Source organism: Mesoplodon bidens (assembly GCF_964165515.1).
Source record: "Mesoplodon bidens genome assembly, chromosome: 6".
Classification (NCBI taxonomy): Eukaryota; Metazoa; Chordata; class Mammalia; order Artiodactyla; family Ziphiidae; genus Mesoplodon; species Mesoplodon bidens.
Window position 1 is genome coordinate 31,254,796 of NC_138162.1, and position 14,538 is coordinate 31,269,333.

The following is a 14,538-nucleotide window of genomic DNA, read 5'->3' on the forward strand; positions in this document are numbered from 1 at the left end:
GGAGGAATTGCCTCTTGGAAATTCATGGGCTTTTGGGAACCATTCTAGTCCATAACGTTGTCCCAAGTTCATTTTGGCACCAGTATAATTTCTTGAGCAAATCTAAATATCTCTGAACACTATACATTTTGCCAGATAAAAGATTGGTAGCACTCCATTCTGTCTCTCAGTGTCTCAGTTGCTTATACATATAAATATATATGGAAAAAATTGGATGGCTAGAGACTTACTACAGTCCCTCATACTGGCAGGATTCTTCAATTTACTGGAAGTCTGTGACTTTAGATAATGATAGACTGCAGTGTATTTAGTGAGCAGACTCAAAATCTGAGTGTTCCAAACTGCTTAACCACTTATTAGCTCTGTGACTTTGAGCAAGTTACTTAAGCTGTCAGAACCTCAGTTCCACATCTCTATGATGAGAGTAATAATAGAGTAGTTTTTGGATTACATTTAAAGAGAATAAGGTAATACAAAACACTTATCACAGTTCTGGCACATGTTAAAGTGCATAGTAATAATAGGTATTCTCGGTCATTTGGTGTAGACTGTAAATGATATTTTATCTTCTTATTTCCTTTCAATACTAAATGTATTTTTTTGCTTATGCTGCTCATTTGGCACTCAAGAATGTGGTATTTTGTATTATTGTTAATGAGTTATGTTCTTTTCCATTAATTAAGTGTAAACTTATAGAGAACAGATTTTTTTCCAGAACCTAACTTAATTTGCTTCTGCTGAAGATTAAATTAAGAATGCATATTGAACACAGTGAGAACTTCAACAAAGAAAATAGGAAATATAAGAAAGTACTAGATAGAAGTCACAGAACTGAAGAATATAATAACTGAACTAAAAAATTTACTAGGGGGGTTCAACAGCAGACTAGAAGAAGCAAAAAGCATCAGTGAACTTGAAGACCAGGCAGTGGAACTCACCCAATCAGAGCTGCAAAAAGGAAAAAGAATGAAAGAAAGTGAAGATAGGTTAAGGAACTTACGGGACAACATCAGGAGGACTGACGTTCACATAACAGGGCTCCCAGAAGGAAAGAAGAGAGAGAAAGGGGCAGAAAAATTATTTGAAGAAAGAATGGCTGAAAACTTCCCTAATCTGGGGGAAGGAAACAAGCATGCAGATCCAGGAAGCCCAGAGACTTCCACATAAGGGGACCCCAAAGAGATCCCACCAAGACACATTATAATTAAAATGTCAAAAGTTTAAGGCAAAGAGAGATTCTTAAAAGTAGCAATGGAAAAACAGTGTGTTATGGTATAAAGGAACCCCCATAAGACTATGAGCAGATATCTCCAGTAGAAACTTTGCAGGCCAGAATGGCGTGGCATGATATATTCAGAGCACTGAAGGAAAAAGACTCCCAACCTAAGTTACTCCACCTGGCAGTTACATCCAGAGTTAGAGGAGAGAGAAAGAATTTTTCCAGACAAGCAAAAGCTAGAGCTTATCACCACTAAATTGACCTTACACAAAATGTTAAAGGGACTTCTTTAGGCTGAAAGGAAAGGATGCTAATTAGTAACAAGAAAACATGAAAATATAAAGCTCACTGGTAAGGGTTAATATATAGTAAAGGTAGTGGATTAATCACTTATAAAGTTAGTACGAATGTTGAAAGACAAAAGTAGTCAAAATAACTGTAACTACACTAATTAAGGGATACACACAAGATAAAAAGATGTAAAATGTAACATCAAAAACAACAAACATTGAGGGGGAGAGTAAAAATATAGAACATTAAAATGCATTTATACTTAAGTTATTATCAACTAAAATAGACTGTCACTAACATATGTTGTTATATGAAAATATAACTACAGAGCAAAACCCTGTAGTATATACACAACAGATAACAAGAAAGTAATCTAAGCATAGCACTAGAGAAAGTCATCAAGCCATAATGGAAGTGAGCAAGGGAAGAAGAAAGGACCAGAGAGGAACTACAAAACAGCCAGAAAACAATTAACAAAATGACAATAAGTACATACTTATTAATTACTTTAAATGTAACATGACTGAATTCTCTATTCAGAAGACATAGAGTAGCTGAATGGATAAAAAAAAAATAAGACCCATCTATATGCTGCCTGCAAGAGACTCACTGCAGATGTGAGGAGAGAAATAGACTGAAAGTGAAGGGATGGAAAAATATATTCCATGCAAATGGAAGCCCAAAGAAAGTTGGGATAGCTATACTTATATCAAACAAAATAGACTTTAAAACAAAGACTAATTAGAAAGAAGGGCGTTACATAATGATAAAGGGGTCATTTCTAATAAGAGGATATATAACATTTGCAAATATTTATGTACCAACATAAATATATAAAGCAAATGTTAACAGACCTAAAGAGAGAAATAGAGAGCAAAACAATAATAGTAGGGGACTTATTGAAGTCCCCTCACTTACAACAATGGATAGATCACTAGACAGAGAAACAAGAAGGAAACATTGCCCCAAAGGACATATTAGACTAGATAGACTTAACTAAAGATATAGACAGGACATTCCATCGAAAAGCAACAGAATACATATTCTTCTCAAGCACACATGGAATATTCTCCAGGATTCATCATATGTTAGGTCATAAAACAAGTCTTAATAAATTTAAGAAGATGAAAATCGTATCAAGAATCTTTTCCAGCTAGAATAGTATGAAACTGGAAATTGTTTACTAGGAAGAAAACTGGAAAAATCACAAACATGTGGGAATTAAACATAATGCTATAGAACAACCAGTGGGTCAGTGAAGAAATAACAGAGAAATCAAAAAAATACCTTGAGACAAAAATGGAAGTACAACATTCCAATCTTATGGGATGCAGCAAAAGTAGTTTTAAGAGGGAAGTTCATAGCAATAAATGCCTACCTCAAGAAATGAGAAAAATCTCAAATAACCTAACTTTATACCTTAAGGAACTAGAATAAGAACAAATGAAGCCCAAAGTTAATGGAAGGAAGGAAATAACATAGAGCAGAAATAAATGAAATACAGACTAAAAGGCCAATAGAAAAGACCAAACTAAGAGTTGGTTCTTTGAAAAGATAAACAAAATTAACAAACCTTCAGTTAGACTCACCAAGAAAGAAAACGAGAGAACTCAAGTGGATAAAATCAGAAATGAAAGAGGAGACGTTACAACTGACACCATGAAAATACAAGGGATTGAGACTGCTATGAACACTTATATGCCAACAACGTGGACAACCTAGAAGAAATAGACATACTTCTAGAAACATAAAACCTGTCAAGACTGAATCACAAAGAAATAGAAAATCTGAATAGACCAGTTACCAGTAAGGAGATTGTATCAGTGATCAGAAACCTCCCAACAAATAAAAATTCAGGACCAGACAGTTTTGCTGGTGAATGCTACCAAACATTACAAGAATTAATACCAATCCTTCTCAAACTCTTCCAAAAATAAAAGATGAGGGAATGCTTCCAAACTCATTTTACAAGGCCAACATTACCATGAAACCAAAACCAGACAAGGATGCCACAAGAACAGAAAATTAGAGGGCAATATCCCTGATGGGCATAGATGCAAAACCCCCCACCAAAATAGTAGGAAACTAAATTCAACAATACATTAAAAAGATTTTACATCGTGATCAAGTGGGATTGATTCCAGGGATGCAAGGATGGTACATCATCTGCAAATCAATCAGTGTGCTATATCACATTAACAAAATGAAGGATAAAAATCATATAATCTCAATAGATACAGAAAAAGCATTTGACAGAATTCATCCATTTACAATAAAAACTCTTAACAAAGTGGGTGTAGAGGGAATGTACCTCAATATAATAGAGGCTATATATGACAAGCCCACTGCTAACATCATAACCAGGGCATTATGCCTGGTGAAAAAAATGACACAAAGACAAATACAGTATGATCTCATTTATGTGTGGAATCTAAAATTTAAAAAAACGCGAGCTCATAGATACAGAGAACAGATTAGTGGTTGCCAGAAGTGGAGTTGGGGGCTCAGTGAAATGGGTTAAAAGGAGTCAAAAAGTTCAAACTTCCAGTTATAAACAAATAAGTCATCAGTTTGTAACGTATAGCATGGTAACTGTTGTAATACTGTATTGCATATTTGCAAGTTGCTAAGAGAGTAGATCTTAAAAATTCTCATCACATAAAAAAATTTTTTTGTGTGTGAATGGTGACGGATGTTAACTAGACTTATTGTGGTGGTTATTTCATAATATATGCAGATATCGAATCATTTTGTACACCTGAAACTAGTATAATGTTATATGTCAATTACACCTCAATAAAAAAAAAGTGTTTTGAATCTTTTCTTCTTTTTCACTTTCCCCTCTCAGTTTTAGGAAACAGAAAACGTTTGTATTTAAATTCAAAATTGAACTTTTTTTTTCAGATAACCATGATGATTACAGGGACTGATGTTACGCCTTTTGATTGTTTTGAGGATACATTGTTTAGGATTCTGTTTGGCTGGCAGCAGCGGTTTTCGTCATGTGAAAAGAGAAGTGAAACAGAATCATCTCTCAGTGGTACTGGTTCACCGACCTCAAAACCTATAGCTGATGCTTCAGATAAAGTTCAAAAGAAACATACTAAGAAGACTGACTAAATTTACTTGATGAGCTTTAGAAGGCAAAAAACTTTCTTTTTCTTATCTACCTGTCAGATTGTGATAAATACTTCTATGCAACTGATATAAAATAAAGATTATATATAAGGATTAGAGGTGACCAAAAGAGAATTTCTTTCTGTTTCAGGGAGACTCTCCCTTTCTGGATTGTAATTTCCTGAGTGTTATGAGTGTATGTGAAATGGTTTTTCTAAGTTATATATAAAGGATTCAATTGTGATTTTTAAAATAGTTTTATATTGATAAAAGGCTAGTGTTTTTGAATGTTAGAAAAAGTAGGGGGCCCGGAGGAAGATGGCGGAAGAGTAAGACGCGGAGATCACCTTCCTCCCCACAGATACATCAGAAATTCATCTACACGTGGAATAACTCCTACAGAACACCTACTGAACGCTGACAGAAGACCTCAGACCCCCCAAAAGGCAAGAAACTCCCCACATACCTGGGTAGGGCAAAAGAAAAAAAGAATAAACAGAGACAATAGGATAGGGACGGGACCTGCACCAGTGGGAGGGAGCCGTGAAGGAGGGAAGGTTTCTACACACTAGAAGCCCCTTCGCGGGCAGAGACTGCAGGTGGCGGAGGGGGAAATCTTCGGAGTAGCGGAGGAGAGCACAGCAACAGGGGTGTGGAGGGCAAAGCGGAGAGATTCTGGCACAGAGGACCGGTGCCCTCAGGCACACACCAGCCCGAGAGGCTTGTCTGCTCGGCCACCATGGCGGGCGGGGCTGGGAGCTGAGGCTCGGGTATCGGGTTTCAGTCGGAGCGCAGGGAGAGGACTGGGGCTGGCGGCAGGAAGAGAGCCTGAAGGGGTTAGTGCACCACGGCTAGCCCAGAGGGAGTCCGGGGAAAGGGTCTGGAGCGGCTGAAGAGGCAAGAGACTTTTTTCCCTTTTGTTTCCTTGTGCGCGAGGAGAGGGCATTAAGAGGGCTGCTTGGGGAAGCGCCAGAGACAGGCGCGAGCCACGGGTAAGGCGCGGACCTCGGAGACGGGCGCGGGCCGCCGCCGCTGCCCGCCGCCGCCGCCGCGGGGCCTGTGTGCGAGCGCAGGTCACTGTCCGCCCCGCCTTCCGGGGGGCCTGTGCACCCCGCCACTGCCGGGGTCCCGAGACCCGGGGACGGCTTTCCCGGGAAAGCGCACGGAGCGCCACGGGCTGCTGCAACGTCACGCCGGCCTCTGCCGCCGCAGGCCCGCCCCACACTGCGCGCCCCTCCCTCCCCTCTGCCTGAGTGAGCCAGAGCCCCCGAATCAGCGGCTCCTTTAAACCCGTCCTGTCTGAGCGAAGAACGGACGCCCTCCGGTGACCTACGCGCAGAGGCGGGGCCAGGTCCAAGGCTGAGACCCGGGAGCTGTGAGAGCAGAGACAGGGAAATGTCTGTGTGCAGCCTCGGAGGCAGCGGATTAAAGCTCCATGGTCCATTTGATGTGCCCTGCGTCTGTGGAGTGCATGAATGGACAGCGAATCATCCCAACTTGAGGAAGTGGACTTGGAGGACAAGATTTAAGACTTTCCCCCCTTTTCCTCTTTTTACAACGAATTATCCCAAATTACGGAGGTGGACTTAGAGAGCAAGATTTCAGACTTTTTGCCCTTTTCCTCTTTTTACAACGAATTATCCCAAATTGAGGAGGTGGACTTGGAGAGCAAGATTTTTGATTTTCCCCCCTGCTCTCTTTTTGTGAATCTGTATGTGTAATCTTCTGTGTAAGATTCTCTCTGTATAGCTTTGCTTCCACCATATGTCCCAGGGTTCTATCGGTCCGTTTTTTTATTTTTTTCAATAATTACTTTCTAATTTTAGTAACGCTACTATATTTCACACTTTATTCTATTTTACTTTACCTGCTCTTTCTTTTTTTCCTACCTTCCCTTCCTCCCTCCCTCCCTCCGCTCCTCCTTTCCTTCTTTCTTTTTCTTTCCTCCCTCCCTCCCTCCCACCCTTCTTCTTTCCACTTTTTGTTTCCTTCCTCCCTCCCTCCTGTCTTTCTTTCTTTCTTTCCTTCCTCCCTCCCTCCCTCCTTTCTTTCCTTCTTTCTTTCCATCCTTCCTCCCTCCCTCCCTTTCTTTCTTTCTTCCTTCCTTCCTTCCTTTCTTCCCTTCTTCCTTTCTTTCTCCTACTAATTCTTTCTTTCTACTTTTTCTCCCTATTATTCTGAGCCGGGAGGATGGAAGGCTCTTGGTGCTGCAGCCAGGAGCCAGTGCTGTGCCTCTGCAGTGGGAGAGCCAACTTCAGGACACGGGTCCACAAGAGACCTCCCAGCTCCACATAATATCAAGCAGCGAAAATCTCCCAGAGATCTCCATCCCAACACCAGCACCCAGCTTCAGTCAACGACCAGCAAGCTACAGTGCTGGTCACTCTATGCCAAGCAACTAGCAAGGCAGGAACACAACCCCACCCATTAGCAGAGAGGCTACCTAAAAACATAATAAGGCCATAGGCACCCCAAAACACACCACCAGACGTGGACCTGTCCACCAGAAAGACAAGATCGAGCCTCAACCACCAGAACACAGGCATTAGTCCCCCCCACCAGGAAGCCTACACAACCTACTGAAACAACCTTAGCCACTGGGGTCAGACACCAAAAACAACGGGAACTACGAATCTGCAGCCTGCAAAAAGGAGACCCCAAACACAGTAACATAAGCAAAATGAGAAGGCAGAAAAACACACAGCAGGTGAAGGAGCAAGATAAAAACCTACCAGACCTAACAAATGAAGAGGTAATAGGCAGTCTACCTGAAAAAGAATTCAGAATAATGATAGTAAAGCTGATCCAAGATTCTACTTCCAAGATCCAAAATCTTGGAAATAGAATAGACAAAATGCAAGAAACAGTTAACAAGGACCTAGAAGAACTAAAGATGAATCAAGCATCGATTAAAAACACAATAAATGAAATGAAAAATACTCTAGATGATATCAATAGCAGAATAACTGAGGCAGAAGAACGGATAAGTGAGGTGGAAGATAAAATAGTGGAAATAACTGCTGCAGAGCAAAATAAAGAAAAAAGAATGAAAAGAACAGAGGACAGTCTCAGAGACTTCTGGGACAACATTAAACGCACCAACATTCGAATTATAGGGGTTCCAGAAGAAGAAGAGAAAAAGAAAGGGACTGAGAAAATATTTGAAGAGATTATAGTTGAAAACTTCCCTAATATGGGAAAGGAAATAGTTAATCAAGTCCAGGAGGCACAGAGAGTCCCATACAGAATAAATCCAAGGAGAAATACGCCAAGACACATATTAATCAAACTGTCAAAAATTAAACACAAAGAAATCATATTAAAAGCAGCAAGGGAAAAGCAACAAATAACACACAAGGGAATCCCCATCAGGTTAACAGCTGATCTCTCAGCAGAAACTCTACAAGCCAGAAGGGAGTGGCAGGACATAATTAAAGTGATGAAGGAGAGAAACCTGAAACCAAGATTACTCTACCCAGCAAGGATCTCATTCAGGTTTGATGGAGAAATTAAAACCTTTACAGACAAGCAAAAGCTGAGAGAGTTCAGCACCACCAAACCAGCTTTACAACAAATGCTAAAGGAACTTCTCTAGGCAAGAAACACAACAGAAGGAATATACCTACAATAACGAACCCAAAGCAATTAAGGAAATGGGAAGAGGAACATACATATCAATAATTACCTTAAATGTAAATGAACTAAATGCTCCCACCAAAAGACACAGAGTGGCTGAATGGATACAAAAACAAGACCCATATCTATGCTGTCTACAAGAGATCCACTTCAGACCTAGAGACACATACAGATTGAAAGTAAGGGGATGGAAAAAGATATTCCATGCAAATGGAAATCAAAAGAAAGCTGGAGTAGCAATTCTTATATCAGACAAAATAGACTTTAAAATAAAGACTCTTAGAAGAGACAAAGAAGGACACTACATAACGATAAAGGGATCAATCCAAGAAGAAGATATAACAATTGTAAATATTTATGCACCCAACATAGGAGCACCTCAATACATAAGGCAAATACTAACAGCCATAAAAGGGGAAATCGACAGTAACACAATCATAGTAGGGGACTTTAACACCCCACTTTCACCAATGGACAGATCATCCAAAATGAAAATAAATAAGGAAACACAAGGTTTAAATGATACATTAAACAAGATGGACTTAGTTGATATTTATAGGACATTCCATCCAAAAACAACAGAATACACATTTTTCTCAAGTGCTCATGGAACATTCTCCAGGATAGATCATATCTTGGGTCACAAATCAAGCCTTGGTAAATTTAAGAAAATTGAAATTGTATCAAGTATCTTTTCTGACCACAGTGCTATGAGACTAGATATCAATTACAGGAAAAGAGCTGTAAAAAATACAAACACATGGAGGCTAAACAATACACTACTTAATAACGAAGCGATCACTGAAGAAATCAAAGAGGAAATTCAAAAATACCTAGAAACAAATGACAATGGAGACACGGCGACCCAAAACCTATGGGATGCAGCAAAAGCAGTTCTAAGAGGGAAGTTTATAGCAATACAATCCCACCTTAAGAAACAGGAAACATTTTGAGTAAACAACCTGACCCTGCACCTAAAGCAATTAGAGAAAGAAGAACAAAAAACCCCCAAAGCTAGCAGAAGGAAAGAAATCATAAAAATCAGATCAGAAATAAATGAAAAAGAAATGAAGGAAACGATAGCAAAGATCAACCAAACTAAAGGCTGGTTCTTTGAGAAGATAAACAAAATTGACAAACCATTAGCCAGACTCATCAAGAAAAGAAGGGAGAAGACTGAAATCAATAGAATTAGAAATGAAAAAGGAGAAGTAACAACTGACACTGCAGAAATACAAAAGATCATGAGAGATTACTATAAGCAACTCTATGCCAATAAAATGGACAACCTGGAAGAAATGGACAAATTCTTAGAAATGCACAACCTGCCAAGACTGACTCAGGAAGAAATAGAAAATATGAATAGACCAATCACAAGCACTGAAATTGAAACTGTGATAAAAAATCTTCCAACAAACAAAAGCCCAGGACCAGATGGCTTCACAGGCAAATTCTATCAAACATTTAGAGAAGAGCTAACACCCATCCTTCTCAAACTCTTCCAAACAATATCAGAGGAAGGAACACTCCCAAACTCATTCTACGAGGCCACCATCACCTTGATACCAAAACCAGGCAAGGATGTCACAAAGAAAGAAAACTACAGGCCAATATCACTGATGAATATAGATGCAAAAATCCTCAACAAAATACTAGCAAACAGAATCCAACAGCACATTAAAACGATCATACACCATGATCAAGTGGGGTTTATTCCAGGAATGCAAGGATTCTTTAATATATGCAAATCAATCAATGTGATACACCATATTAACAAGTGGAAGGAGAAAAACCATATGATCATCTCAATAGATGCAGAGAAAGCTTTCGACAAAATTCAACACCGAGTTATGATAAAAACCCTGCAGAAAGTAGGCATAGAGGGATCTTTCCTCAACATAATAAAGGCCATATATGACAAACCCACAGCCAACATTGTCCTCAATGGTGAAAAACTGAAACCATTTCCACTAAGATCAGGAACAAGACAAGGCTGCCCACTCTCACCACTCTTATTCAACATAGTTTTGGAAGTTTTAGCCACAGCAATCAGAGAAGAAAAGGAAATAAAAGGAATCCAAATCGGAAAAGAAGAAGTAATGCTGTCACTGTTTGCAGATGACATGATACTATACATAGAGAATCCTAAAGATGCTACCAGAAAACTACTAGAGCTAATCAATGAATTTGGTAAAGTAGCAGGATACAAAATTAATTTACAGAAATCTCTGGCATTCCTGTACACTAATGATGAAAAATCTGAAAATGAAATCAAGAAAACACTCCCATTTACCATCGCAACAAAAAGAATAAAATATCTAGGAATAAACCTATCTAAGGAGACAAAAGACCTGTATGCAGAAAATTATAAGACACTGATGAAAGAAATTAAAGATGATACAAATAGATGGAGAGATATACCATGCTCCTGGATTGGAAGAATCAATATTGTGAAAATGACTCTACTACCCAAAGCAATCTACAGATTCAATGCAATCCCTATCAAACTGGCATTTTTCACAGAACTAGAACAAAAAATTTCAAAATTTGTTTGGAAAAACAAAAGGCCCCGAATAACCAAAGCAATCTTTAGAACGAAAAACGGAACTGGAGGAATCAGGTTCCCTGACTTCAGACTATACTACAAAGCTACAGTAATTAAGACAGTGTGGTACTGGCATAAAAACAGAAAGATAGATCAGTGGATCAGGATACAAAGCCCGGAGATAAACCCACGCACATATGGCCAACTTATCTTTGATAAAGGAGGCAGGAATGTACAGTGGAGAAAGGACAGCCTCTTCAATAAGTGGTGCTGGGAATACTGGACAGGGACATGTAAAAGCTTGAGATTAGATCATTCCCTAACACCATACACAAAAATAAGCTCAAAATGGATTAAAGACTTAAATGTAAGGCCAGAAACTATCAAACTCTTAGAGGAAAACATACGTAGAACACTCTATGACATAAATCACAGCAAGATTCTTTTGGACCCACCTCCTAGAGAAATGGAAATAAAAACAAAGATAAACAAATGGGACCTAATGAAACCTCAAAGCTTTTGCACAGCAAAGGAAACCATAAAAAAGACTAAAAGACAACCCTCAGAATGGGAGAAAATATTTGTAAATGAAGCAACTGACAAAGGATTAATCTCCAAAATTTATAAACAGCTCATGCAGCTCAATAGCAAAAAAACAAACAACCCAATCCAAAAATGGTCAGAAGACTTAAATAGGCATTTCTCCAAAGAAGATATACAGACTGCCAACAAACACATGAAAGAATGCTCAACCTCATTCATCATTAGAGAAATGCAAATCAAAACTACAATGAGATATCATCTCACACCATTCAGAATGGCCATCATCAAGAAATCTAGAAACAATAAATGCTGGAGAGGGTGTGGAGAAAAGGGAACACTCTTGCACTGCTGGTGGGAATGTGAATTGGTACAGCCACTATGGAGAACAGTGTGGAGATTCCTTAAAAAACTAAAAATACAACTACCATATGACCCAGCAATCCCACTACTAGGCATATACCCTGAGAAAACCATAATTCAAAAAGAGACATGTACCAAAATGTTCATTGCAGCTCTATTCACAATAGCCCGGAGCTGGAAACAACCTAAGTGTCCATCATCGGATGAATGGATAAAGAAGATGTGGCACATATATACAATGGAATATTACTCAGCAATAAAAAGAGACGAAACTGAGCTATTTGTAATGAGGTGGATAGACCTAGAGTCTGTCATACAGAGTGAAGTAAGTCAGAAAGAGAAAGACAAATACCGTATGCTAACACATTTATATGGAATTTAAAAAAAAAGTCATGAAGAACCTAGGGGTAAAACGGGAATAAAGACACAGACCTACTTGAGAATGGACTTGAGGATATGGGGAGGGGGAAGGGTAAGCTGTGACAAAGCGAAAGAGAGGCATGGATATATATACACTACCAAACGTAAGGTAGATAGATAGTGGGAAGCAGCCGCAGAGCACAGGGAGATCAGCTCGGTGCTTTGTGACCGCCTGGAGGGGTGGGATGGGGAGGGTGGGAGGGAGGGAGATGCATGAGGGAAGGGATGTGGGAACTGATGTATATGTATGACTGATTCACTTTGTTATAAAGCAGAAACTAATAATAAAAAAGAAAAAGTAAACCTACTGTCATTGCAAAATAACAAAAATTAAAGTTTTATTGTTTAGATATTTTCATACATTTTTTTTTACGATGGTCTTAACATTTTATTTTGCATGGTGGTATACAGTCTGAATGACTAGCGTGCAATCCAAAGTGGTGTTTATAATCTTTGCTATTCTAAGCGGCGTTAGTGCTGCTGTAGGGCAAAGCCCTCACTGACCAATTACATTCGTGAAACGCAATCGAGCAGGGAGCTCTGATGCCATGTATTACAAAGTGGCTCTAAGGAGGCCATTCCCCAACTTCTCACAGCAAAGGGGATCAAGAACTAAAAGTACCTTAGAAAGATCAAAGGGCACTGAAAGCACCCTCTTACATAAAGATCAAGCTGGTCAGTTATTAATCCATGGTGCTCAAAAGTGAGAGAATTAAGTAGGAGGCTAAAATCTGGTGCATCTTCTCACTTCCTCTTCTTGGTGGAATACAGCTTTTCTTCAAGTGGGACTGGGACGATCCCTTCACACTCTTTCACTTCCTGGGTCAGAGGGTGTTTTACAATATTTGGTCTAACCACATCAATGTCTCGAGACAAATGCTCCATTATGCCTTCAACAGTTGTTGTCGGTGCATAAAAATCCACCAAGAAATACCCTCCCCTGGCGTGCTGCTGACTGTGGGCGGAGATCGTATAAGGAAGTGCACGCTCGCCCAGGTTCTCCAAGTTCCTCACCACAGCCCCTCTGTCCATCAGGGTTTCTAGCGTACGCTTCAAAGCAGCAGCGGTCTCTGGCCGCTGCATGGCTTTCAGGATCAAAGCCAGCTCGTAGCGGGGCATGCCCGAACGCACAGCTTTCGGCTCCGAACCGAGCCGGCTCCCGGATCGCAGGAGGGCGGGGACCGCGGACACCGGACAGGCAGCTGGGCCGGAAGGCTCCCAGGCGGTGAAAGCCCACACATGTTTTTTATTTGAATCTCTTTGAGCTTTAGTTTAGCAAAATTAAACTTTTATTACACATTACCATTATAATTCTTAGATATGGAAAACAATTCCTGTTTAATTTTGAGTACTAGGAAAAGTAAACTTTACCTAAATCACTTTATATTATGAATGAAAATAAATTATTAGCTTATATTTCAGAAATAAACATTGTATATTTTGCCCACATTAAATGGAAATATCTGAAATTTTATTTAATTTTTTTCTAGTAGTATTTTTCAGTGAGAGCAGAGTATTATTAGTCTTAATCTTAAGTGTGTTTCATGCCCTTGTTTAAACTATTTCTTTTTTCTCAAAAGAAAATCAAAGGTATAGTTTTTAATAAGTTACTAAGTCCATGTTTTGCTTTGCAAGTTTTGAGGAGCTTATTTTTTTCTCTCTCCTTAAAATACATTTGTTTTAACTGTAGGAGAAATTATTCTTCTCAGCATTTCATATATTCTTAAGTATTATTTCAATTTAAAAATTTCACCTTTGTCTTCTTTTTAATGGGTACTTTTCAGTTTTCTAGTTGAATGTCTCTTACTAGTTTACATAGGTTATATTTTAATGTACATGTACATATATTTTTAGTATTATTTTAAATTAAAACTAGTTACCCTTATGTAAAAATGCTCAGCTCTAATGAGAATTGTCCTCAGGCATTTGATAACAACCACCTAATTAAGAAGAAACAAACTAAAATCTTGTATGGTAGTAGTCTATTTGAATGAAGAATGATGAAGTGAAATTTGGTACCTTATTGGCAAAAATAATTAAAAGAAGAAGAAGAAGAAAAGGTACTAAATCATGTTAGATTTTCTTATTTTATTTTGTAGTTTAAAAGCCCAGTTATAATTTTAAAACTTTGTGACTGACATGATTTCTTCTACCAAGACCATGAGCCTGCAAAAAGTTAGTATGTATCAGGCATCTTTGGATGGTATAGAACTACTCAAATCATATTCAAGTTAGAAGTCTTGATTTTTAAAATTTTTAACAAATATAAACACCAGCAGGGATTATACTTTTGTTAAAAAAATTTTGGGGGGTGGAGGACCTTTGATAGCCTTGGGATGCTAAGAAGTTTATTTTTAATATTCTGACAGAAGGCATGAAATATTTAAGAGTTCTGTATTGCATTTGA

General features: G+C 38.8%; 3 protein-coding genes across 5 annotated transcripts in view; 2 read left to right on the plus strand and 1 right to left on the minus strand.

The window, feature by feature from the left end:
- LOC308619537 (trimeric intracellular cation channel type B-like) overlaps positions 1 to 14,538 on the plus strand; it is a 289,391-nt gene that overhangs the window by 100,119 nt on the left and 174,734 nt on the right. The window lies entirely within an intron of this gene.
- The window catches only part of TMEM38B (transmembrane protein 38B), a 116,375-nt gene that overhangs the window by 74,081 nt on the left and 27,756 nt on the right, over positions 1 to 14,538 (plus strand). The window contains exon 6 of one of the 3 annotated variants that reach the window (XM_081238438.1): positions 4,415 to 4,816. The exons of 1 other annotated variant lie outside the window; for it this stretch is intronic. In XM_081238438.1, the coding sequence (XP_081094564.1) occupies positions 4,415 to 4,630 (216 nt within the window). In that variant the 3' untranslated portion in view covers positions 4,631 to 4,816. Of the gene's footprint in view, positions 1 to 4,414; positions 4,817 to 14,538 lie in introns of those variants that run through there. One more of the 3 variants, XM_081238439.1, reaches the window with a different exon arrangement.
- On the minus strand, positions 12,494 to 13,352 carry LOC308618817 (small ribosomal subunit protein bS6m-like). Its single transcript, XM_081237088.1, has one exon. It carries the CDS (start codon positions 13,248 to 13,250, stop codon positions 12,876 to 12,878), a length of 375 nt encoding a protein of 124 aa, XP_081093214.1. The 5' UTR covers positions 13,251 to 13,352; the 3' UTR covers positions 12,494 to 12,875.

Bases quoted from the DNA above. Each gene is read 5' to 3' on its own strand.
- LOC308618817 (XM_081237088.1), bottom strand. From the start codon at position 13,250: ATGCCCCGCTACGAGCTGGCTTTGATCCTGAAAGCCATGCAGCGGCCA.